At 46.5% G+C, this 27228-nt stretch overlaps 1 protein-coding gene across 7 annotated transcripts in view; it reads right to left on the bottom strand.

The window, feature by feature from the left end:
- The window catches only part of ARHGEF6 (Rac/Cdc42 guanine nucleotide exchange factor 6), a 112731-nt gene that overhangs the window by 68539 nt on the left and 16964 nt on the right, over positions 1–27228 (bottom strand). For 4 of the 7 annotated variants that reach the window (XR_012484288.1, XM_074278626.1, XM_074278629.1 and 1 more), the window contains exons 3-6: positions 18293–18377; positions 17178–17305; positions 15565–15766; positions 1682–1752 (exon numbers count right to left, since the gene is read on the bottom strand). Coding sequence is in view for 6 of the 7 variants with exons in the window: in XM_074278626.1 (XP_074134727.1) it covers positions 1682–1752; positions 15565–15766; positions 17178–17305; positions 18293–18377 (486 nt within the window). In the remaining variant the exon portion in view is untranslated. Of the gene's footprint in view, positions 1–1681; positions 1768–15564; positions 15767–17177; positions 17306–18292; positions 18378–27228 lie in introns of all 7 variants that reach the window. The other 3 variants (XM_074278625.1, XM_074278624.1, XM_074278628.1) reach the window with 1 other exon arrangement.

The raw sequence follows: 27228 nt of genomic DNA, 5'->3' as shown, positions 1-27228 counted from the left end.
AGATCACAGCCCCTTTCGGACTCTGGAAACAGTCTTTGACATTCACAAAATCACAGGATTTCAGAGCTGGAAGGATCTTCAGAGGCCAAAGAGTCCAATTGAGTCTTGAATAAAAATCCTCACCACAATACCCCCCAACAAGTGGTCAAACAGCCTTTGCTTGAAAGGTCACAGAATTCTAGAGCTAGAGCTAAAAGAGACCTCAGAGCCCATCTTATTTAAAAGTCACAAATAATAGTGTCAGAGGTGGGATTTGAACCCAAGTCCTCAGACCCCAGAATCAACTCTTTCCACTGGACCACACCACCAGCCATTCCATACTGGGACCAGCCCTTATCATGATAAAGCTCTCCTTTACAGAAAGAAGCCCATCACCAGCTTTTCTGTTACATCTTTTGCTTTTGTCACATCTCTGAACTACATGGCTCCCATCACTCTGACCTTTATAATATGCCCTCTGATCCCACAACTCCCCTCTCTCGTATACTTTTTCTAATGTATTTTTTCAATGAACAAAAATTCATTTTCTTTCCCATCTCCCTTCCCTCAATGAAATAAAGAAAAATAAAACAACTCTTGTAATAAATACACACTATCAAGGAAAATAAAATCATACTTTTGGCTATATCCAAAAGCCATGTGTAATTCTGTACACTGAGTCCATCACCTCTCATCAGAAGGTGGATAGCCTGTTTTATTACACGTCCTCTGGAATTGTGGTTCATTATTGTATTGATCAGAGATTAGAAGGCCTTCAGAGTTGTTTCTTTTTACAATATCATGTTGTATATTTACAGCATAAATTGTTCTCCTTGCTCTGTTCACTCACTTCACTTTGCATCGGTCCATTCCCAACTTTCTCTGAGAACATTCCCTTCATTGTTTCTTATGTCACAAGAGTATTTCATCGCATTCCTGTTCCATTATTTGTTCAGCCATTCCCCTATTGAGAGGCACCTTCTAAGCTTCCAATATTTCTTTCCCAGTTACCTGCTTCTCTTGTAATCTTAGCTTCACTGTGCATTTGCCAAGAAAATTTTAAATTTGTGTAATCCAAAGTACACATTTTATGTTCGGCAAGCCTCTCTATCCCTTGTTTTGTCATGAATCACTCCCCTGGCCACAGATCCAAAGGGTAATTTCTTCCTTGGTCCTCTAATTTATGGTATCATCCTTTAAGTCTCTGTCATGGAGATCACTTGGTGTTAGATGCTGCTCTGTACCTACGTTCCACCACACTGATAGTCTAGTTTTCCTAGCAGTTTCTGCCCAATAGTTTTTTGTGCTAGTAGTTGGGGCTCTCCCATCCTTCTCGAACATTCCAAGTGCTGTTAGATTCTTTTCTACACAAGGCTCTTTGCTCATTCTTTCTACCTCATTGTGGGACTTGGTATAAAACCGTAATTATAATGACAACATATTCCTACATAGTATTTGTCTGCTAAATTGGAGGAAATAAGACAAGGGGGGAGAGTGGGACGGACTATTTCTGAAGTAGAAGCCAAATGAGCGACCGAAGGGGCAGAAGAGAGAGGAGCCATTCCCCTGCCGTCAATCTGGTGATGAATCTCTCTGAACTCACTGGGCTAGTCATTGGACAAAACACTCACTTCACTACCACAGCCATTTGATTTATAGATTTGATCCTAGACAAATATTAAATGAACATTTTAAGACTCACCACATTGTAGTAATTCTTGGTAAGCTGGAGAGTATCAAGTCCTTTTACCGTCTTTGGGGAGCCGGGTTTCTCTGTGAAAAGAGACACTGAAGTGATTAATGGAGTGACACGATCCTTTCCCAACATTAAATTCATTGACAAGTTATACAATGACTTCCACAGTGATCAATAAGAAATAGGTATTCTTTTTGTTTTGATCCTGAGACAAGTGGGGCTAAGAGACTTGCCCAGGGTCACACAGCTCGGAAGTGTTAAGTGTCTGAGACCAGATTTGAACTTGGGTCCTCCCGAATTCCGGGCTGGTGCTCTATCCACTGCGCCACCTAGCTGCCCCAGAAATAGACATTTTTAAGGAAGTTTGATCCTAACTTTATTAAATCAGAGAATTACAAAATGGAAGAGACTGTAGTTAACTCATCTGAAATAAAGCCATCATGTTAGAAGTCAGGGGACTTATTTAAAATCCCACAGATAAGGGCAGCTAGGTGGTGCAGTGGATAGAGCATCAGCCTTGAATTCAGGAGGACCCAAGTTCAAATCTGGTCTCAGATACTTAACACTTCCTAGCTGTTTGACCCTGGGCAAGTCATTTAACCCCAGCCTCGGGGGGGGGGGGGATTAAAAAATAAAATAAAATCCCACAGATAGTTTCATAGCAAAACTGGGACCAGAATCCCAAGTTCCTGACTCCAAGTTCAAAACTTACAATGGCAGCAGATATACAGTCTCTCAATTCCATGCAAATGAAATGTACAAAAGAAGCAAAAACATTAGAAATGGAATTATTCTTTAGTTAATCCATTAGGTCCACACCCAGGGGACCTGAAATTTCACAGGTATGGGGAACTCCCTCTAATGCAAATCACCAACCAAAAGAGACAGGGAGGTAGGCGGCCTAGTTCGTTCATCCCCTACCACCCCAGTTCAGTGGAGGCAGCCTTCTTGTGCTCGGGTCCAGGGCTGTGTGTCTCTCCTGAGTCTCAGGGCAATAGGAAGAGCAATAAAAAAGGAATTCTGGCCACCCGGTTTCTTGAAATGTCTTCTTTGAGTCTCAACAATTCTGTCTTCTCCTGGTGCTTTCTCAGAGAATCCGAGGCCCAGAAAAGGTAAGACATTTGCATATAGCAGCACAGCAACTGAGTGATCAATACAGGGCTCAAACCCCTAGCTTCCCGACTACAGGGCTCTAGCTATACCGCCACTCTACCTCGCCAATACCAAAATAACAAGAGTAATAATAAACCTCCCTTCTGGGTTGAAGCCCAACAAGATCTGTATCCAGAACTCACTGTAAACTCAGCACTTATTTATTTAATTAGAAGGAAGCACTCTCCTTTGCTTAAGATTTTCACATGTCATTTGGAATAGTCTCTAAAATATATACTTTTGGAGGACAAAGTTAAGCTTCGCTCCAATAAAACTTATTTCCTTTTTAAAAAAAAATGGGAAGGCTTTTTTATGGAAACAATCAAACAATCCCCCACCTCACAAAGTACCTTCCTTGAAGAAAAGGAACCCATCAAAGGTTGTGATACTTGACAGATCCCCACTGAGAGGGAAGCTACTTCCTCTCATGCAATTAATGCCATTTGGGGTTATTTCTCATTGATGGCAAGCTAGATCTGAGTTCAAATTCAATCTCAGAACCTGTGTGATCCTGAGCAAGTGACTGAATCTCTGTTTTCCTCAGTTTCCTCATCTGTAAAATGGGGATAATAACAGTACCTTCCTCTCAAGGGCTGTGATAGAGTTGTGAGAAATAGCACAGTGCCTGGAACACAGGAAATGCTATATAAATGTGAGTTATCTTGAACCCGCTGTTCTCCAGAGGGGTGTGGACTACCACCTCTCTCCCTAGATGTGCCTGTTTCAAACTGTGTTGAAGGTTTCCTCAGGCCGGCTTTTGGTGAGTATGTTCATCTGTGTCTACTCTGTCATCTGCCTCAACATTACCCCGGAATTTGGGATTTTGAGGAGCAAAAACCAATGCAGAAGGGAGTCACATCCTTCCAGGGTTGGAGGTCTGAGGTCTAGATCAGAGAGGAGTAGCAGACATGGGCAGGAGAGCTTGCAAACAGTGGACAACAGACAGACATGGAAGAACAGATTGGAAAACCGTCAATTCAATGGAACAAACATTTATTAAGCTCCTGCTATGCGTAAGGTGTTAAGCTAAGCACTAGGGATATAAAGATGGAAAATGACAAGGTCCCTGCCTCAGGAACTAGTCTGTCAACCAGTAAATAAGAGGCAATCAAAGGCAATCTGAAGGAGGAGGGAACACTAATAACTGGGAGAAGGAAATAAAGAAAGGCTTCCTGGGGGAAAGTGGTACCTGAGCTGGAAGTAAGCTAAAAAAAAGATGAAGATCTGGAAATTCAGAAATGAGGAGAAAGAATGGTCCACACACGGGGGACAATAGTCTGCACAAATATGTGGAAGTGGAAAATAGAATTTTTTTCTTTGCCAAGAAAACCCCATGGATAATGTGATCTGCAGGGGACACAAAGAGCTGGACATGAACTGAAACAACTACTCTGCGTTATGGGTATTATTTTTGTTCAGTCATGTCCAACTCCTTGGGAACCCCCTTGGAGTTTTCTTTTTTTTTAATTTTTATTAATAGTAATAAATACTAAATAATTTTCATTTTCTCAATACATGCAAAGGTAATTTTCAACATTCACCCTTACAAAATCTTGTGTTCCAAATTTTTCTCCCTCCCTTTCCCCTGCCCCCTCCCATAGAGAGCAAGTAACCCAATATAGGTTAAACATGTGTGATTCTTCCATACATGGGGATGTTGAGCACAGATTACTGTTGTAGAGCTGGGAGGGACCACAGAGGCCAGATAACCCAACCCCCTCATTTTATCTATAAGGAAATAGAGGCCCAAGGAGGGGAAGTAATTGGCCAGCCCAAGGGCACAAAGTTAATAAGAGGAAGAGCCCAACACTCTAGGTAGAACATAGAGTCTGAAAAATAGCACAAAATAAAGACCAGAAAAATAGATGGGAACCAGATGGCAAAGGACCTTGAATGGCAAGGTATTTTATCATAATGGCCATAGGCAGCCACTGAAGGTATCTGAGCAGGGTAGTGACATAATGAACAAATGGCAAATCAAAAGAAATGCACTGCAACTTGGAGATTTAGGAGAAGCATGGCAGCTCTAGCAATCAAGGCTTGTTTTCACGTGGCCGAGTGTGCTGTGACTGTGACCTGAGCAACATGGAGGGAAGGAATATGTGAAGATTCAGGGAGAGAATGAAAGTCACGTGACTGGAAAGAATTATTAAGCGAGAACTGGGCAGTCCCGTGCATGTTCACATGTGCACTCCAGTACGCACATACAATAGCCACTTCTAGATCATTCTACCAGATCCAGAAACTCATCAATTCAACTGATTCAGGGAAAATATGGTCAAAGCAGAGGCAAAACAGTCAGTAGAAACAGCCATCTGATGGACATGGCTCTTTTCATCAATGAGGTGATTCAGGCTGGTTCCAATGATCTTGTGATGGAGAGAGTCACCTGCACCCAGAGGGAGGCCTGTGGGAACTGAACATGGACAACAACATAGTATTTTCACTTTTTTTGTTGCTCTTTACTTGCATTTTGTTTTCTTTCTCATTTTTTCCCTTTTTCATCTGATTTTTCCTGTGCAGCATGAAATTTGTGGAAATATATAAACAAGAATTGCACATATTTAACATATGTTGATTTACTTGCCTTCTGGGGAGGAGGTGGAGGGAAGGGGGAGCAAATGTAGAACCCAAGGTTTTACAAGGGTCAATGCTGAAAAATTATCCATGCATGTGTTTTGAAAATAAAAAAGCTTTAATAAAAAAAAGAAAGAAGAAGAAATCGCCTCCAGAAAACTTTCTGAGTCCTAGTGCAAAGCTCCCTTCCCAAATGGCTTGCTTTCTCCCTTTCCCCCATCCCCACCCCCACCTCAACCCTTAACATGGATTCCTGCTGCCTGCTCCATGGTTAGAGGGCGCCAAGGGCACTTTGGGACTTGAGCAGCAGCTCTGGGCATGAAATCAATATGGCCTATACCCATGGGGACTGCAAACAAACAGTCTAAATACCAAACTGGGAGCGGAATTCCAAGCCTAGCTTACAAAAGTGATGACCGGGGCGAAGGGAAAGTAATCCCAAGGCAATCGGAGCACCCATTTCATCATGCCATACATCAACAACCATCCCCGGGGATTTCGTGTGGGCAGGGTCCGCGGGCAGAGTGGAAGCCCCTCTCCCAAGCAGTAGAGTCTCCAAGAGCAGCTGGGGAAGAGACAAATTTCTCCTCCTGGGGCCTGTACGAGAATGAGCCTCTCCCAACTTAGCTGGGCTACTCTGAGATAAGGGCCTCCCACAGTCCAGCCCCACATCTGCCTTTCAATTAGTTCATTCACCCAGCATTTATTGAGCCTCCTCTCTGGCAGGCCCCCAGGTCCGACAGCTCTGACTCTCGGCCTTGCTGGCTTCTGACTAAAATCCCATCTTGTCCGAGAAGCCTTCTCCAAGCCCAGAGAATTCTGGGGCCTTTTCTCTTTAGATTGCTTCCCACTTCTCCTGGATATGACTTATCTGTACCTATTTGTTGCTTGTTCTCTCCTCCACTGGCTTAAAGCTTCTTGGGAGGAAGGGAGTGTCTTTTTGTATCCCCACCATTTAATACAGTATCTGGATTAATAATTATTATTAATTAATAAAGTTAATGATAATTAATGAACATGTACCAATTGACAAATTACACTGCCAGACACCACGCTAGGCACCGGGGCCTCAAAGACAAGAAGAGCATCCTATGTGAAGCCCTATCTCGTCAGCCCAACCTTCCCCCAGTATGTGCCAGTATTTCCCTTATATTTGTATATGTACCTCTCGTTTCCCCCAAAACGAGGTAAGCCGCCCCATGTTTGTCTCTGCATCCCTAGTGCCCGGCATAATGCTTGATGCACGGCAGTAGCCACATAAGAAATGCTTACTGACCGACTGGCCTCAAAAAGCTCCTATTCTTTGGGGAGGACACAAGACGTACAGAGACAAGCAAATATTCCCTATGTACAAAATCAATTCTAGAGGAGGGTGCTATCAACTAGAGGGGTAGAGGGGTCTCATGTAACAGATACTGAATCTGAGTCTAGAAAGAACTCGTTCCAAGAGGCAGAGGGAAGAAAGGAGGACATACCATGCATGAGGGAACAGCCTGGGCAAAGACATGGAGGTGGGAGGTGAAATGGCCAGTTGGTCAGAATGTCACTTATATAAAGGGAGGGTCCCATGTGGCTAAGGTAAACCTACCGGACCTCACGTTTCACTAGCCTACCCTTCAAGAACCCAGCATCGCCTACACTTATCACAGAGGCACATCAGCCAGAGGGCCCGTTTTATTAATTATCAGAATAATCCATTTCATTGATGTCTTCATTTCCTTTTTGATAAATAAACAAAAAGCCAGTATCAAGTACTTCCTACACGACAAACACCGTGCTAAGCTCTGGAGATATACACATCCAAAAAATGAAAATAGACAGTCCCTGACCTCAAGGAGCTTCCAATCCAATGCACAAAAGCAGCTAAATGCAACCCCAGGCAGGATGGGCTAAGGTCTGCAGCAGAACAGATCTCCACTTTCGCTCGGGCTGAAATATGGGGAGTTTCATGAGGCAGAAGGTGGAGGCTAAAGGTCACACCAACAGTCACCAGTTGCATCCCTCTCATGTGTGTCCGCCCCAAAATAATCCAAGGAAGAATAAATAATTCCTTTGGCCACATGTAGTCTAACGTCCTTCTGCTAAAGCTTCGTGATAATGGCCCCTTGGGGATGCTGCCCAAAGAACTGCTCACCCTTCAGAAGAAGCACACGACGGGACCTCGGCCTTTCCATTCTGCCAGAACACTGACCGGATTCAGACGTTACTGAACACTCGGAAGTTTGCTGAGTGCTTTACATCTGTAAGTGCAGTTTGAGAATTCACTGAGGAGCAGCCTGGGATTTTCCAGGCCATGATGGCATCTGAGCCTTCCAGCAGCCCAGCGACGCAGCTACAACAGGCACAAATCTATCAGCCTCCCCACTGTCCAGATGAGGAAACTGAGTTTCATAGAGACTAGGTGACATGCTCAGGACCACAAGGCTAGGAAGCTCAGAGGTAGCATTCAAACCCAGGGCTTCTTGCATCCCAAACCAACACTCCAGCCAGGCCAGGTTTTCATATCACTATCTTTTTTCCTCCCCGCTGGGAAATGCAGGGAAGAAACTTAATCCACACAGTAGTTACTCTGGACTGAGAGCCAAATATGGAGCAACTAAATGGCAGTGGGTAGAGCCTTGGGCCTGGAGTTGCAAAGACTCGAGTTCAAATCCCGCCTCAGACACTTCCTAACTGTGTGACTAGGTAAGTCACTTTGTTTCTCTTTGTCTCCGTTTCCTCATCCGTCAAAACGAGGATAAGAGCACTTCCTCCTAGGTTTGTTGTAAGAATCAAATGAAATAATAACTGTAAAGTCCATGGGGTTTTCTTGGCAAACACAGTGAAGTGGCTTGCCATTTTCTCGTCCACTGTGTCCCTCTCATAAATGTCAGCAATCATAATCATCATCATCATCATCATCATCATCATCTGCAAAATGGAGTTAATAAAAACACTTCCCTTCAGGATTGTTGTGAGAGAATATTCGTAAAGCACTCGGCAAAACATAAAGCCCCATAGAAATGCCCACCATTCATCATGCTAATAAGATGTTAATTCATCCAGCTCAGTAGGAACTGAAAAAAGGGGGCAGTTTTAAAAACTCGCACCCATCTTTACTCTCCAACACTTGGAGTCTTAGCTAAATTTGTATTTTACTAGTGACTTACGACACTCTGATTCAAAATGTATGTGTGTTGGAGAGTCCTGAGATTTAACCAAAAGAATCAAGCACGGCTCATGTGCACATGTGTGTGTGTGTGTGTGTGTGTGTGTGTGTGTGTGTGTGTGTGTGTGTAACTATGGACAGTAACTCCCCCTGGCTGAGCAGAGACCAGGGAGGTCCACGGCTGGGAGGCCAGAGCAGCAGGCAGACAAAGGCCTCAGTGGCAGCTCAAATCCAGTTCCTAGAGGCCTCTCCAAAAAGGCCGGCATCCTAGGAGGAAAAATGTGCCCCAGTAGGAGGTACAAAGACCTGAGGCCTGGGTGGGGGACTGAGGGGAGCTGCTCCCTTTTCATAGGCACAAAGGAAGGATTTGCACATTCATCAGCTTGGGGGGAGGGCAGCAACTGCAGGGCTGGGCCCTTCCGAGGTGACACCCACAAGCTTAGAGGGTTACCCACAGCAAGCAAGCGGCACGATCCGGGCTCCCGAGGGAGGCCCCCCCAAAAAGATCTAGAGTATCAGTCCACGGGTAAAAGGTTAGTTTTCCGAGGGGACCGGCTATACTAACGCAAGCAGACACAAGGACATTTTCCCTTTGAAGGAATAATAACAAAATCATCATGATTATAACTCTGAAGTGCTTTAAGGATTGCAAAGCCTCTGCCAGACAATCTCTCTCCTTTCACCTTCCCAATAACTTTATAAGGCAGGTACCACAAATATTGTTTCCATTTTGCAGATGAGAAAATTGAGATCAAGAAAGCCACAATGAGTTGTCAGAATATGAGCTAGTGAGTAACAGAAACAAGTTTCCTGATTTCAAACCCAATATTCTACCCACTGAGCCACACTGCCTCTGGGCAACATGATACTTCCAAAGATATGGCCCCTGGAGCCAACCAGCCCCACTATTTTTGTTGAGGGGACTGAGGCTGGTGGCTGGGGGCCAGCAGGAGGTTGGGAATGAGAAAGAATTTGGGAAGGATTTCTAAGGCACCGACCTACCATGTGTCAGGTGGCCCTCATGGAGGCTCTCTCCCGTATCTCTTCTGCCAGTTCCCATCCCCAGGCCACAAACACAGCAAGGAGTGAACTTTCTCCCCCTCAAACTTCATGCCGTACACAGCATTCACTAGGAAACATGATTTTACCTTGTAACAGTCTACTCCAGTGGCTTATAGCACTTACAGCACTACTGTGCCTAACGCATACAGTGCTAGGTTCGGAAACATGAGACTAGGATTCAAATCCTGCTTTCTCTGAGCCTCAGTTTCCTTACCTGTAAAATGGGGATAATATTGCTTGCACTACCCACTTGACAAGAGTTATTGGGAAGAAATCATAATGGAAGCATGAGCTGTTATCACTGTTAGCTTCCTAGGGGCAGGGGACTCCTGAGAGCTCAGCTTCCTCTTCCCTCCCTCACAACAGCCCCGCCAAAACCAAACACAGCGCTCCGCTCCGTGCACACTAAGGGCCTTCGGAAATGTTTATTGAACTGAGCTGGGCTATCAATGGGTAGCTGGGATGGAGGGAACTACCCCACCATGGTGCCTAGTACCGTGCTCAGCAAGAACTCAGAGGAAAGCCACTGAGCTGAACCCAAGGCCCCAGATGACGCGCCCAGTAGGTGGTAAAGTCTTAAACCCAAAGTTGCAGTGCAGCAACAAATGCTCCCTCCTCTTCCTCTCCCCCAGCTCCCCTTAGGCCCGGCCGCCTGACACACACTTGGGCGACGAGCTCGTCTCCTAGGGCAGGGCAGAGGAATTGTGGGGGACCATCAGATCACAGCAATTCTCCGCCATCTTGCACCTGCACAGCACTAAACAGGGCCCAGGCTTGTCCTGTACTGCCATCCCCTCCCTGTCAATGGGAATGACCGAGCACCTACTGCCCAAGAATGGGGGCTGATGCGATTATATCCCAATGGCTCTCACAAACAATCCTTGCATTTACTGTCCGGGCTCTTAGAAACACTGCAGGCCCTCATTCCCTCACTCACAGAACAGGCCATTCATTCACCTTGGAAGACATGCTTCAGCACTGATGTCACTCGGAACATCTCAGAAAATTCGTCAAACGAGTACTTTCTCCCAACAGAGTTCTCATCCCCCTTTCCTCCCCACTTCCCCCCGCCTCCTCAGCATCCCTGGCATTTCCTGAAAAAGTCCTAAGCTTGCGAACGAAGCTTCTCCAACATGGGGAGGGAGGGAAGGGAGACCGCAACAAGCCAGCACGCCGAGTATCCGCCTGAAACAATCTACCTAAGGCGGGTCCTCGAGAGACGGGGGTGATTTTATAACAGATCGATATCGCTGCAAAATCCTGGTACCGTACTTAACAACAGGGCTACGTATAATGTATCAGAGGGAGTACATGCCATCGAGTTATCATTCAAGAAAAGACCAAGACATCTAAAGGAACTGCCAAGTAATAAGAGTACTAACTGATATTTCCATAGGGTGGTAGAAAGAAGAGTTAGAGATGATAGGTAAAGATAAAGTGGGCATTTATTAAGCACTTACTGTGTGCTAGGCACTGTGCTAACTGCTAAGGATACAAACATAAGCACAAAGGAAGTCAGTCTCTGTCCTTGAGCAGCTTCCATTCTAATGGGGGAGGGGCACAGAAGGCCAGACTCAAGTAGTAAGTGAGGTGGGGAGCCTGGTTCCGACCTATCACAGTCCAGCAGGGCTCCAGGGGACAAAGTTCTGATGGGAAGGAGATGGGCAAAATGGCACCAGGGAATCATTGCTTTCCAGTTTGCAATGACCTCAACCTATGGATGCCAGGATTAGAGCTGGCAGGACCCGAAGCTCTTCAGGGCAGGGGTTGTTTTGTTTCTGTAATTCCAAGATCTAGTACAATTTCCTGACATGTGGCAGATGCTTCAGAAACATTTCTCAGGGAAGATGGCTCCAAGCAATCACCACCATTGCCAAATGGCTCCTTTGGATTGAGCCAACTGCCAAAAGAAAATATAAGGTGACAAACTTCTGGGCTAATGGGGCCCATGAAGGCAACTTTGACATCAAGCCTTCGGCCACTGAGGTCCAATGGCACTTGTGTGATGGGAACCTGAGCCTTCTGCCTCCTCCACATCAAAGTGATTCTGTCCAATCACTTTCAAGTGCAGTGTATCTGAGTGGGCTCAAAAGCTTTGGATGGTGATGGACAGAGAGCTGGGTTTGAGTTCCCCCAGCATACACCATCAATACCACCTTCCCATAGCCTAGGCGGTGACTTGCTAAGAAACTTACTCACTAGGTCCCGGCTTCTTAAACTGTGGTTCTCAACCCCATATGGGGGGGTCTCATAACTGAATGTGGGGGGGAGTGGAATTGTGATTTATTATCAATAATCTATGTTTGATTTGTAAGCCTATTTTATATACCTGTATATCCAGGGTCACATAAAAATTTCTCAGGTGAAAAGGGATCACAAGTAGAAAAATTTTAAGAAGCCTGGTCTGGGTAACCAGCATGCCCCACTCCCCAGTGCCAAGCAATCAAAAGCTTTGGGGACTCCAATGATATGTTTTACAAGTTATCTCCAGGCACCTTTGGACAAAACTTCACAACCTTGGGTTCGTGGTGGTAAACTCAGGGAATCCCAAGATATCAGATAAATATATTATATTATATTACGTTGCATTACATTATATTATATTATAAGATAGCGGAGGCTGTCTCAGGGCCCAGGGTCACACAGCTAGTGTCTGAATCGGGATTTGAATCCAGAGCTTCCTAACTCCAAGAATAGCACTCGATCCACCATTCTATGCACCCTCTAAACACGGCTCTTCCTACAAGATGGCACTCAGAACTGAACCCAATGGCCCAGCCAAGGAAGAGTAGAGTTGGAGTATTACCTCTTGTTCTGGATGCTATCCCTCTGTCACTGTAGCCTCTCACTGCCATGACACATCATTAACTCATATTGAATATATATGGTCCATCCCACCTTGGGCCCATGTCTAGGGCTTTTCCCTATCCAATTTTACCTCATTAGACTGGTCTATTGACAATACTGGGCAGAAGACTCTTGTGGCACTTTACTAGGACCTCCCTCCAGCTCCAGCTCCACCTTTTAATTGCTGTTCTGAATACCTAACGTGGCTGCAGCACACGGGCTGGAAGCAGGAGAACATCATACGGAATCTCCACACTTTAGGGATCGGAGATTACATCCTTATGGAGTACACGCTACTCCAACCCAACAGAGGGCAAGCCTTCCATTCGCTGCATAATGAGAGTTGCTATGGATGTAAAACTCTTCATACCATGGCTAAGCTGCTGCAGAAACTTTCCCTGAGCACAGCGAGGCTAGTCTCGGAATGACAGACACACTCTGGCTTAGAGAGCGCCCTCAGTGAGTCTGGAACTGGATTCGGATTCAAAGCAAATTAAGATAATGCTTGTAGAACACTTGGTAGACCTGAAAGCCCTTACTAAAAGTTAGCCATCTGTTAGGACCGTCCTCATCCTCATTCCTGCTATTACTATTATCATCATCATTCTGATATTATCATCTATTTTCTTCATTTATTAATCACCATTGTTCAGAGGTGAGGGAGAAAGTGGGTAGGAGCCCAGGACACAAGGTCAACAATGGCCACAGTGGCAACCCTCGAGAAGAAGGAACCAAGACCAAAAGGGAAGGCCCTAGAGGTCTCCACCCCTCACCAGTGGATTCCCAAACTGGACCTCAGCACTTAGCACAGCATCTGGCACACAGTCGGTGCTTACTAAATGTTTATTGATGAACTATTGAGCCCAGCTCCACACTTCAAATCATCTGCCAGAGAATGTAACTGCCTCTCAGTCTCCTTGCATCATCATCATCCTCTCACATGAAGAGATCCATTCTACAGGTCTGAGTTAGATCTCCAGCAGCCACTAGCTTTAATACTAACAGGTTATTTGGACTTGCAATCTTTTATTCCCTTAACTACATTTGTGATTTTTGCCACCAGACACCAGCCCTGTAGAAGGCGTTACCCACAATGCTATTTTTGCTTTCTCTAGCATTTTCTTGGGTAGGCGTACAGAAATTTGCTTTCATTAAGAAATTAAATTTCTACAAATAATGGGAAGAAAAAGCAAATGTAAGTAAATCAAGAACATTATTCCAATTTGCTAGATAGAGAAATAGGGCAGTCGATTGACAAGATACTTTTTAAAGTTTTGAGCTTTCTTTTAGTTTCATTATCAGAGACTTTCTTAAAGGAAAACTTTAATATAAAACAATCACTCCTTTTTAGCACTATATTTCCTTTTCTTCTTTCTGTATTTTTTCACATAGACAAGACTATTCCTACTCTAAATTATTTCATTTGTTTCATGATAAAGGATGCTCAAAAAATTGTCTTTATATGTAATTGGGGGGAAAAAGAATTTTAAAGAAGAAAAACTAAAAACAAAATGTATGCTGAGGGTTATTCTTCCGAAGGCTCTAACTAAACACAGTAATGATAAATTTGGCAAGAAGTCTGCAAATATGGGATCAAAACTTTGGGGAACTTTTTAGGTCTGAACCTATGATTGATTTCATCAGGGGCAGGAACTCCCCTACTGAAGAAGAGGGCAGCTTGGCAGTCACTTACAATCTTGAAAGAGAGTTAATTGCCTAGAGCACTAAGAGGTTAAGTAACTCCCCCAGAGTCACACTGTCGATCCCTGTCAGAGACTACATTTGAACCCAATTCTCCCTGGCTCCTGCACATACTATATCAGGCTGCCTCCCAAAAAAAGTTAGCACCAGTAAATATAGATCGCATCACAGGCATACCTCACTTAGCACTACAGATTTATGTCTGAGAAGCTGTGGGAAGACTAAATATTCCCAAAAGGCACCTACTTGAAGAGCCCGGGGTGGGGGGGGGGGGAGGGCCGGCGGCGGGCCATTTAAATGTCGGTCCCCGACTGGGGCAGGCTGCAAAGAAGTTCCCTACTTGTGAAGTGGGGCCTGGCCACATCAGCCTGGCCCAGAGTTACTTGGTGATGGTCTCCAGAAAGCCAAAAGAATGTGGAGAGGACTTTCCCCGAGGACCACAAGGACAGGGGTTCACTGGGAAACAGGAGGGGTTTGGGCAAGCTACAAATGCAAGGATCACAACACATGACTGAAAGAGAGGTTAGATAGCTGCCTTTCTCTGGGAAAGTCAGGACAGCCGTTCGCCTGGAATGATTCCCGAGGAGGCTCACCCAGATGGGCCAGATTTGGCCTCGACCTGCTTCACTCTAGACCCACGATTCCATTCTCTGTGACACGGAGATGAGGCATTTGTTCTTGAGGCCTCCTTAAGAGCCCCTGACTAAACAAGGAAGTTAGCATGAAACCTCTTATCCTATTCTGCCATCCCAAGAGGCTGAGGTCAGCAAGCACACACCATTGGGCAAGCGCTTATAGGCCGGATGTGCTCTAGTCGGTAGACAGACCGAAGGGACCAATTTAAGGTGGAGCCGTTGCTTTCTTTGTGTTTCCTGCAGCCTTGTTGTTCCTAAAGCACAGCTTGGCACAGAGAGACCAAATGAGAGGCTCTGCTGGCTCTCTCTGCTCTACTATTAAGTTGTCTTTGTTAAAGAGATGCCTATTCATCCACGTGTTTGTTGTTGGCCAGTGATGGCCACAAAAAACCTTTGGTAGCAAAGTTAAAAAGGAAACAACATACCAATTCAGATGAGCCCAGTGACCAAAGGATTGATGATGAAACATATTTGCTTCCACTTAATAGAGAAGGGGTGCACCATGGGTAGAGAATGCTGCACACACTGTCAGAGATGGTTTTAGGTGTTACTTTGCTATGTTTGATGTTCCTCTCTGTCACTAGGGACTGTTCCAAAGGGTTATTGGGAAATGCCAATGAAGTTTTTTTTTATTATTTTTATTATTATTATTATTATTATTTTTTTTTGCCAATGATGTTTTTTAAAAAAAAAAAAATGTTTAAAGAAAAAATGCTCAAGAAAAGACCAATAATCCTTGGCAGAAAGCTCTCTCAAGTTTTACTTACCATTCGCCTTAATTTCTCTGACATAATTGCTGGGGAACCAGCCGGTTTTCCCATTGAGCGTGCCTTCCCACCAGCCACCTTCTTCCACTCGAGTGACGTAAATGATGTCACCTTTGCAGACCGACAGCTCATCTTCGTTGGTCTGCTTAAAGTTGAATCTCGCCTTCACCACCAACAGGTGATTCCCATTTTCAGTCATCTCCTGGTGCAAAAGGACATACGGTCAGTTCAGTGATCACCAAAAGCAAAAATGAGAGCAATAACCAAAACAGCAGCACTAGGCCAACCTCCCCCGGTGGTGACCAAGGCCAGGCTGCCTGGGATCCCTTCCAGTTCACTGGAACAGACATGGGAGGAGGCCACGAAGCCAATCCCATCACTCACTCCAGTGGATTGGAGGGTGGATTCTGTGGTGGTTTAAAGTGATTTGACAGCAGCAATATTTGGAGGGCGTGGAGAGGGAAAGGGGAGCTAATGCTTTCTAAGAGACAGCCTCTCTCGGTTTATGGACTGCAAGGTCAAAAGAGGGAAAGGGAGAGCTTAGAAGAAAGGTACCACTCAAGAAAGCAGGGGAGAGGGGATAATTCCAAAGGGAAAGGATAACCTTATCCTGAATCTAGAGTTGGCAAGGACCATGGAGGCCTACCTGTGGAAGTGAAATGTCTTGCTCAGGGTCACACAGGTAAGAACTAGCAGTAAGAACCCAGAACCCCTGACTCCCAAGCCAACCTTCTTTTCACTGTATGGTCACCATTCTTTGGAGAGCCAAAGAGGAATAACAGCAGAAATGTCTGACACTTTAAGGTTTGGAAGGCGCTTTCAAAACCTTTTCGTCATGGGGTCCATATCAATTCTGGGATTCAGGACTAATCATCACACCCCCCCTTTTCCAAATAAAAAATGATATCCAGAGATAAAATGTTTGCCCAAGACCTCACGGTGAGCAAGGATCAGAGGCCGCATCTGAAGTCCGGCCCCCTCAATTGCAAGTATGGTATTCTCCTGCTGTGTAATATTATGGGTGGAGCGAAGAATAGCAGCTTTTAGGGCCCCCCACTGCAAGGGGAGAGGAGCAAAACAAATCCAGCAAACTCGGCTGTGATCTGGTCGGGTGAAAGAACACACCTGGAAGCTTCTGCCCTGTTTCCACTGTGGAAAGTTTCATCCCACCCAAAAGATTGTCTGACTGGGAAGACATGGTGGAGCTCAACTGAAGATGCTACCAAAGGCTGTTCCAAGTGGAACACACTTATCAGGAGGCCAGAGGGGACCAGGGAGAGCAGCAAAGAGCAGAGTTGCAACTTTACCCCAAGGCACTAAATTCTGAAGGTGCTGCCAAAGCTTGCAGGCCTTCAGTATGTTGGAGTAAATGTCTTTCCCACCCGCCATTCTTTTTCTTTTCTTTTGTGAGGCAATTGGACTTAAGTGAGTTGCCCAGCTCAGAAGTGTTAAGTGTCTGAAACCAGATTTGAATTCAGGTCCTCCTGACTGCAGAAGTGGTGCTGTACCTACTTTGTCATCTGGTTGCCCCACCATATGCCACTCTTGATAGTAGCATCCCCATGAGGAGTTCCTCCCCGGTGCCCGCCCCCTGCCCCTGGTATAATACATACCGCTGCCTTTGAATGCCTTCTTAGTGCTGGTGCTGAGTTAGAAACCGCTCCGGGGAGGTTTGTCTGAGAACTGGAAACAGCACTAATGGAAGAGAAAGGCTGGCATGGTCTTTCTGAAACCTGGTGATCTGTGGAGTCAAAAGAGGCCAAGATGGAAGTTCCATCTACAACTTGGTTCTTTATACGACACAGACAAGCCCAAGCGGTCAGGGAGAGGCTAGTCGTGTACTCCGACCTCAGCCTTTAGCAGAGGAAGCTCAAACCCCAGGGGAGGAACAGACTTGTTCAAGATCACACAGGGAGTAAGAGAACTGGCATTCAAACCCAAGGCCTTGGATGCCAAATCTTAACTGAAGTCGCTTCTCAGCGAATGGCAAGCTGGCCCTGAGCTGATTCCCGAGTGGTCTGAGCTGTGACTATGACTTAAGCAGCCAGTGCTTCCCTACCTCCTGCCTCCGTGGGGCCCAGGCTCCTTCCTAAATGTCTTGGCCACGTTTCCCTTGTCACACCTAAGACTGCACAGCCACGTCTCCCCAGAGAGCTGCAGCCTGACAGCTCCAGATCCAGCACCCAATTCTGTCAGCCAAGGGAGTCAGGAAGAAGTCGCTCGGTGCCCAAATAAATAGTGTGAGGGGTAAATGGTGGAAAAAGGACCTGGAGTCAGGAAGGCTTAGGTCCAACTCCTGTGTCTGAAACTTACAGAGTGATTGTGTCCTCTCTGAACCTTAGTTTACTCGTCTGTAAAATGGGTATTATGGCTCAGAATTGTTATGAGGCTTAGATGAAGTGATTTTGCCAAACCTAAAGACCTCTAACAAGGTTATTTAATATTATGAGCAACTGCTTCTTTGAGAAATATTTTCAGTTTTTCCTTTGATTTTTCTCTTTTTTTGTCTTTACCAAGTCATTTTTCCCTCATGTAAGAAACTCACTGCATTCTTAAGAAACTGCAGTGGCAAAACTGTTCCCACCTTGACCTGGACCTGAGCTGGCTCTTTGGGAACAGGAGTCGGTGGGATACCCAAGAAATTCCCATGGCATGACACACACAAACGAGCTCCCCACTCCCTACGTGCACCCACCCACACCCACAAACACATCTCTCCCTGCCTTACCTTCAGTGGCTTTGTTGACAGCCAAAAGGGTACTCAGCACTCGGGAGAAATTGCTGCCGGTATAAAGGTCACAAGGATCAAAGACCTGCAGGGGGAAGAAAAGGGAGAGACAAAATGTGAGACTCCCTGCACTCAAGCTACCAGGCCCTGGCAGAAGGAAGGAAGGAGGTGGCCTCCTCTTCTAGCTCTGCAACTCAATTTGAAAAGCTAAGAAGGAAGCCTCAGTGTATACTGTGGAGCCAAATAAAAGAGGCAGCCCACCTGCCCACCAGTCCGCCTTCCCCCCAGTCCACCTGCCTGCCAGCCAAACTGGCCATCTAGTAATACGTCCAGGTCATCCAGACATCATAAAGAAATGAAAATAGAACATGGAACAAAGGAGGGAATGCCGCCCATTCCCCAACCACCAAGCATACTGAGGTGATCTGCTCCCTGCCCCAGCTATCTCCAAGAGCTTGGCCTGCACTGTGCTTGTAACCACCGCCATGTTCACAGGGTCCTTCCCAAAAAGCTGGGCCTCCACACAAGACCCCAGAGAAGGAAGTGCTCTTGTTATCCCTCCCTTGACAGATAAGGAACATAAAGCTCACAAGTTAAGGGGTCACACAGCTAGTAAGAAGTGGGATTAAAACACAGGGCTTCCTGCCTCCACCTTGGACACTAGCCATAGTACCACCCCTCCTCCCATGCCTCCCATGGCCGTCACTGTTTATAATTAGCAATGGATAAGTGAGGTGATGTTTCTAATAAATGAGGCCGGCACGTCTGTTTTTACTCTAAGGGGTCATTTCTTTATTTGGGGCTCCTTGTTGTTTGGTAGTGGCCTTCCCCAATTCCCCCACTTCAGGTTCAGGCCCACCTTCCCAAATCCTGCAGAAAATAGTACTCTATCCCAGCTGCGGGGCAAGGCCGGACCCCTTACATGGCCCATTTGCCTAGATTCCAACCCACCGCACCGCCATGCTGTCCAGATCCTCTTCCTAACACAGCCATTTTCTCTGGTCTCCAGTTTCTGGTCTGGGATCTGAATTCTTGCTACAGCCACCTTCTGGGACTTGGGCCCTTGACCGAATTCAATGACTTATACTAGAACTTCTCCCTTAATGATGAGGTTCCGTACTTCCCCAAAGGTATCTGCACTTAAACTTTCCTTAAATCACAATTTCTACTATTGGCGCTGTCGCTGACATGTGAAGCAGGTGGGACAAATATTGTCATTATTGTATCCATAAGACCGAACCGGCCCAGAGAAGTACGTAAGCAGGCCATGGTCACAAAGCCAATACGTGACTGAGCGGGGACTAGAAAGCAGGGCTCTGGACTCCATTACAACATGCTTTTTCTCTGTACAAATGGAAGATCCAAGATGATATGGAGCAGGGGTTAATGGGAGAGGGCAAGAGGGCCCTGGGGCCTCAGGCTGAGCCTGAGCAGGAGAATACCCCATCTAGTGGGGAAAACTTGAGCGTGAAGCTGGCCATGCCCACGTATGAAACGTGGCTGAGCACCTATGAAAATGGGTAAAAGACAAATGAAAACAATGGCCCTTAAAAAAAAAAAAAAAAAAAAAAAAGCAGAAGAGTTGGGGGGAGGGGGCTCCCAACTGCAAGATGGCAAGAGAAAGCATTGGAAGGCAGCAAAAGGAAATGGCTGCAGAGAAGGGCTTGATTCTAAGGTCCAAGGATGCTTAGTCATCTTCCCATCTCCCACGGCACCAGGCGCACATACTAAATCACTATTTAAAAGAGCCTGTCTAGGCAATCACAACATCAGGTAACCATCCCTGTGATATTACACAGGGGGCCACAGCGGGGCCTATCCAAGGTCAAGTCACCTACGGATTCTATTCTCGGGACAAGCATTAGCAGAGTTTTTCCAACTCAAGGTAGGGGAAGAGAAATGATGATGACCATAAAATCCCACCCCATCTTGGCAAGCAGAACATGATCATGAGGAACCTTCTTGGCAAAGGTTCCCTCTTCCTCTGTCTTCTTTTGGGAGAAATCTTAATGCCAAAGAGAACCAATCTCTTCTTCCCTTCTCCTCTACAAAGTTAATCAGGTGCCCGTATGGAAACGGGCAGGGTTATAGTGGTCCACCAGCACGGAGCTCACCAAAGTGGAGCCATTCTTATTCTAGGTCTCCAGAAACCCTCTCGTGCCTCTAGGGGGGACTTTAGCTAAAGCCTCCCATTCCTTTGACAGGAACTCAGTTAAAACAGGCATGCTGCTGCCCACTGGCTCCACATCACTCACAGACAGAGGAGACCTATCCAGGCAAACTTTCTCCCTCTCTTCCTAACTACAGCTTCTAAAAATAGACATTAGGATTGGGCAGCCCCACAGCACTGATGTTTACGATAGCCACGAAATCAGAGGAAATTAAATCCAATCAAAGCAGCATTTTAGGAAGCGGGTCTTCACTTCTAGGCACTGTTGCTTGACAAAGCCAAAAACAAAAACAAAACTTTCTCCATTCTACACTCTCAATCACAAGCACCGAGAAGCATCAACGTGGAACAATGCTGAAAAAGCAATGAACTTGAAGTTGAAAGAGGTGGGTTGAAATCCCAGTTCTGCCATTAACTAACTAGGTGTCCTTGGGCAAGTAAAGCTGCTATGTATATTTTTGTACATATTTTTTTGCTGTCAATAACCTCCCTGGGGGATAGTCCCAGGACTGGAATGTCTGAGTCAAAGGGTATGAACAATTTGGTAATTTTTCTTGCATAATTCCAAATTGTTTTCAAGAACGGTTGAAGCAATTCACAGCTGGAACAGCTGTGAATTAGCACGCCTGTCTTCCCACAGCCCCTCCAACAATGAGTTTTTCCATCCTTGCTGGCTCGATGGGTGTGAGAGAATTGTTTTAAGTTTCATCTCCCTGATTAACAGTGATTTTCACCACTTCTTTCATGTGGTTTGATCATTTCGATTTCTTCCTTTCAAAGTTACTTGCTCAAATCCTTCGACCACTGGTCTACTCAGCAACCTAAATTAAAACACTGCAGCACCTAAATTAAGGAGGGGAAATTTTTTAAATTAATTTGTTTTTTTCAATAGCTTTTTTATTTTTCCAAATCCATGCAAAAAAGTTTTCGGCATTCACCTTCACAAAATCTTCTGTTCCAAATTGTTCTTGCTCCCGCCCCCTTCCCCTACCTAGCAAACAATCCAATATATTATGCACTTAGCAATTCTTCAAAAAACATTTTTAGATTTCTCATGCTGCCCAAGAAAAATCAGATCAAAATGGGAAAAAATGTGAGAAAGAAAGAAGGAAAAAACAAGCAAACAAACAACAAGGTAAAATACTAAGCTTGGATCCATATTCAGTCGTCATCTTTCTCTTTCTAGATGCAGAAGCTCCTTCCATCAGCAATCTATTGGAATTGTTTTAATCAAAAGGGGGCATTATAAAAACCTACTTAAACTCTCTATTTCAAAGGAGAGAAATTAGTATTAAAGATTTTTTGACAGTATGCCGGAAACATCAGCCAGGTCCACTGCTTTCTGACTATTTGACAGGAGGCTGTCTGTCTGGTCCCAAACCTCCCAAGGAAATTGTCAAATGGCCGCTCAGGTGACATTGCAAGCACCAAAAAGTATAGAACGAAGTTACTACACCTACTCTCGCCAAAGCTACCAATGATGTCTTAATTGTGGCTCTGAGGGCCTCCTCCTCAATCCTCATCATCCCTGACCCACATCAAGCTTCCTTCTGGACGCTCTTCACAAGTTCCGAGCCGCTGCCTCTTCTAGCTCTCCCTGCTACCTCCCGGGCCTTCCTTCTTTCTCCCTTTCTCTTAGCCCAGGTATCCCACAAGGCTCTGTCTGAAGCCCTCTACTCGTCTCTCTCTACCCCTCTGAGATCTCATCAGCTCCCATGGACTCAATTATCATTTCTAAGCAAATGACTCCCAAGCCCATGTCTCCAGCGGAAACATTTTTCCTGACTTCAGTTCCAAAGTGCCAACTGTCAGACATCCCTACTTGCATGGCCTGCTGTCATCTCAAAGTCAACATGTCCAAATTAAAACTCATTAAATGATGAAACATGCCTTCCTTCCTCTGCGCAAAGGGTGGGGAGGGGGGCCACAGAGGCAAGATTTTGCATATGCTGTCAGCCTCTCACCATAATGACTGTTTTTGCTTAATTGTTTTCCCCTATTAACGAGGGAGGGTTCACTGCTTGGGTGAAGAGCCGAGAGGGGCTTTGAGAGAAAAATAAAAGGCATCAATTAAGCTTTTGTTGAAGTAAAGGAGGCGGAGGAACCAGATTGCTAATGTAATAAACAATATGTGGAAATATATTCTGTACACAAATATCATATATAACATATAGCCCATGTAAACAAAGCTGTCAGCAATAAAGCCTCAGATGCAGCAGGAATAGGCCAGAGGACAAAAGGATCTGGAGGCCGGTCATTTTCTACAATAGAGGGCGGGCTACTTCAGGTGGCTCTGTTTTTGTATTGATTTGAACTGATTTTGCTTTATTACATTCTATTAGTGAGGAAGAACAGCCTCTGGAATGGATGCGGTGATGGGCCTTGGTCACAAAAGGGCCTCCATGTGCCTGAGGCCACCCCCTAGGATTCTGGACTTCTCTTGGTTAGAAAAAAAAAAAAAAAAAAAAAAAAAAGAGCTCTGATACCCTTAGAAACTCTCAAAATCCATCTCCTATGTACGCTGACTTTCTAGAGAAAAGTACTACAAACTCCCTCTGTGAATACACGTCTACCCATCACTGCCCCTTGGAATAGGAGAGCACAGAGCGACAGGCCACTTGCCTGGAGTCACACAGTCAGAATGGGACAAGTGTTCGGCTTCTAGGCTTGTCCTCTACCCACAATCCCATGCTGCCCCCATTATGATTTTTTTTTTAATTTTCAGGAAATATGTAAGGATTTGCTGCTCATCTATTTTTTGTCCTCACAATTGAGAGAACACAGTCTGCTGGGTACTCGTCCTGAGTACCAAAGGGTGAGACAGGAGGAGAGATAACTGCAGAGATTCTCAATCCCTTCACTCCATCGACTGATTGATCACTAGGACTTCCTGCGAGGGAGAATCGGGACTCAGGGCTTCCTGGGATAGCAAGCCAAGCAGAGTCCTCGAGGGCTTTCCCTCTTTGATTCTCTTATCATGGTGCTCCTCTACTGCCACTTTCGGGGTACAGGAGAGGGAAAGTTGACCTGCAAATCCGGACCAGCCCCATCCACACACAAAGTCCCTTGCTCAGGGACCTAGGCAAGTCCCTTGTATCTCATGGAGCCTCAGTGATCTTATCTATAAAATGGGGAAAGATCCTCCCATCCTCCTTCAATGAGTTTTGATGAAAAGCGAGAGAGGGATATTCAAATCCAACCCCCTCATTTTCAGAGGAGCAAACGGAGGGAGTGTGACTTACTCTGCAGTACACAGCTCCTAGGTGGCTGACGTAGGACTGGAACCCAAGCCTTCCTGAGTCTAGCCTGATTCTATGCACCTAACGGCCTCTTGGGTAAAGTGTGTGGACCTTAAAAGCCTACACAGGGTATTCATAATCCCAGAGGCTGCACAGAAAGACAGCAGGATGGGAAAAAAGGTTACCGTCACTAACCTTTACCTGAAATGTGGCTTTCCTTCCACCATGAATGTACCTAACAAGACTTCCCTCCCTAAAGGTTTCCCCAGTGGGCCGAGAGGACCCAGACACCAAAAGGCCTAATATAGACAACAGAGGTGCTTATTATCTTTGTAATTAGCCACCTCCAGAAGCCTCAGTTTCCTCATCTGTATTATGGGAAAAAAAATCATTTGCACCAGGACTTGTGAGTGGGAGGGGTCTCATAAAGGCTAAAAACAGGGGAGATGCCAAAGTTATCTGGGGGGGGGGGGCAGGCTCCACAGTGCGCAGGGCTAGACTCCCAAAATGACAAAATGGGAATAGTCCTGTCCTTGGACAACCTGCCCAACAATAAATAGGCCTGAGAGAAAGGAGAGCCTCTCTCCTTGTTAACAAACGGGGCCAAATGAGCTGCTGCAAGCAGTCCCCGCCTCATAAACACATGACTTCCAAAGCACCTGCTGCCTTCAATCCCCCTCCTTCCCCATTCCCCCATCAGAGCCCCAGCCCCCTCCTCTAGGCAGCCCTCCCCTCCCCCAAGTTTCCAGGCCCATCACCGAGCCCCCACCCCACCTCTTGCCAGGGCCGGCCTTCTGCACTTGGCACTCCAGCTCCCAGCGGCTCCCAGAGCTAAGGCAAACCACCCTACCCAAAGAAGAGCTCTTAATATATCTGTCCAGAAAAGCCAAAGATTATTTCCATTGGGACTGTGTTTCATAAGACCAGAAGATCAAAGACTTAGAGCTGGAAGGAGCCTCTGGTTCAGTCCACTCATTTTACAGATAGGGAAACTGAGGCTGAGAGATAAACTGACTTGCCCAAGATCCCACCTGGGGATCACCAAGCTGGAGCTCAGCACAGAGGTCAACTAGTCCAAAACCTTCATTTCTGAAGGAAGAGACCGAGTCAGAGAGGTGACCTGCCAAAGTTCACGAAGCTAATAAGCAGCAGAGGTTCTTGGGTTAGAATCCAGGTGTTCTTGCTGCCCAGTCCAGCTCTGACCCTGGGAAGACCTTTCAAGAGCAGAGTAAGCAAAACCCAGAGTGCACTTGAAACCAAAACACCCAGGAAAGCCACCATAAAGGACATTGCTAAAGAGCAAGATCAACACGATGACCAAACTTGACTCCAAAGAACTGATCCAGAAGAAGTCCTCCCCTCCCTCTTGGCGGAGAGGCGGGGAGCTATGGGCATGAACCAGGTTGTACAACACAGGACAGAGTTGACACACACTAGGTCTTGCTTCACTGCCATACCTGTTTTACAAATGGGCTTCATTTGGGGGGAATGGGGATCCCTGGGATGTGACAGCAACATAAAAGAAAATGCATCATTACAATGGCTTTTTTAAGGGGGGAAATTGCTTTTCAAGTCTCAACCGAGTGACAGTTGACTTAAAAACGGACTCTTGGAAGCCGCTGTTGTGTATCTGAATGTGCTTCCTTCCAGATCTCTCGTTCCCTTTCTCTTGTATTAAATGTGTCCTAAAACCAACTCATGCTCACCTTTCCTCATTTTAGACAAGATATATACTCTTCTGAAAACAAACTCCTCCTGCCAACCCCCGACACTGGCAGCAGCCCCCTACTCGCTGGCTCAAGGCAGCCCGAGAAGTCATTTACCTCAACCCCAGTCCTCAATTTCCCAAAAAGACGACAGAGGTCCAAGGGAGGAATGGCTTCCAGCTCCATGAAATCACAGATATTAAAGGGACTCGAAGCAAGGTCTTCTGTACCCCAAAGCTAGGGCCCTTTCCACTAGTTCCCTCTGCTGGCCATCTGTGCCAAAGGCCCAGGACAGCCTGGGCTGGGTTCCAAAAGGCCTGCCATGTCCCTGCCTGTCTCCCCTTCTGACAGGTGGGGGGAGGAGGTAGGCACGAGAGCTGGGGCTCCTTCGCCCCTCCTCACCTCACAGCAACGTGTCTAACTCATCTCATTCTGGCTTGGGTGGCATTCCGAGGTGGGGGATGGGGAGGGAGGGGGCTAAATGGGACACCAGGCCCAAGGGCAGAAAGAAGGGCAGAAGTGATGGCTCCCCTTATTCCCACCAAGGCAAGTTGGCAAGCCAACGGAAAAAAGGCCAAATCTGAGCAACGAGCGGGCCGTTCCCCGGTGCGGAAGAAGGCTTGGCTTTGCCAGATCCAGAAGACAGGGAGAATATCATAAAGGACGTGGCAGTAGGGGGTGGGGAGACCCTACTTGGGTCCTGGCTCTGCCATCCTCACTGTGTGACCTTGAACAGGCACTTCCCCATTCTGGGGAGCTGACACAGGTGGCAGCCCTCTTAAAAGAACAGAAGGGGGGCAAGCTCTCAGATCACCTGTGGCTCCCACGGCCTAGGCTTTAGGAGACCCTTTCACTAAAAGCTGCCCTCTACCTCCAGCGAGCCACTCCTGACCAGGACCACTGAACTAGGAGGGACCTTCAAGGCCATAGCGTTCAACTCCCTCCTCTAATAGAGGAAGACACTGAGGTCCCAGGGAGAGGAAAGCACTGACCCAAGGTCACAGAACTGAGTGGCTGGGCCAGCCGGTTCCAGCCTGATATGATCTCCTCCTCCAACCTCCACACAAAGCACCTAGGGGTGCTCCATACAAGCGGGACCTTGGCTGGATGGGATGCAATCACTTTTGGGGAGGGGAGGAGGGCACCGTTTTCTATGCCTTCAGTATCTCCCCTCACCCCACCAGCACCCAGCACAGTGCCACTGCCCCGACACCCCTCAATAAATGCCGAGGAACTCCGCGGAGGCTTCCAGCGTTAATGAAGATCGCCACCTTTCCATGACGACATTTTTGGGCACTGCTGGAGGTGACAGGACTTGGCCAAATTCACACTTAGTGGTGGCAAAGGCAAGATTCCAACCCAGATCTTCTGGGCTCAGTCTAGCACTTTAGCTACTGTGCCCGGCGGCCCCCAGGGGGGGAGAAAGTGCATTCCAGGTTCCCCGCAGCCCTCCAGAAACACTCCGAGCACTTAAAGCCGAGGCTGGCAAAGCCACCGGCTTGGGACAGTGTGAGGACCCGAGGGTTCTTGGCTCCCCGAGTCCGGAGCCTACAATTCTAGCCGGTTCCACTTGATACAGGACATCTGGTGCCCTCTTAGTCCACACTAACCTAGAAGCCTGGCTTAGTCCACAAGAAGGTCAAAGGTAGAAAGCTATGGACGTGAGCATGGGCTTGGGGGGTGGGAGTTCAGGATGAGGGGGATGGAGCTGGGCTTGGGGTTAGGGGTGAGAATTGGGGTTAGGAGGGTGGGAGTTGGAGGGCAGAGTGGGAGGAGGGGGTAGGGTTGGGGATTGGGAGCCAGAGGTAGGCTTGGGGTTAG

Source organism: Sminthopsis crassicaudata, chromosome X (assembly GCF_048593235.1).
Source record: "Sminthopsis crassicaudata isolate SCR6 chromosome X, ASM4859323v1, whole genome shotgun sequence".
Lineage (NCBI taxonomy): Eukaryota > Metazoa > Chordata > Mammalia > Dasyuromorphia > Dasyuridae > Sminthopsis > Sminthopsis crassicaudata.
Note: the sequence above shows the minus strand (reverse complement) of the source record. Positions and strands in the feature narration are given on the sequence as shown.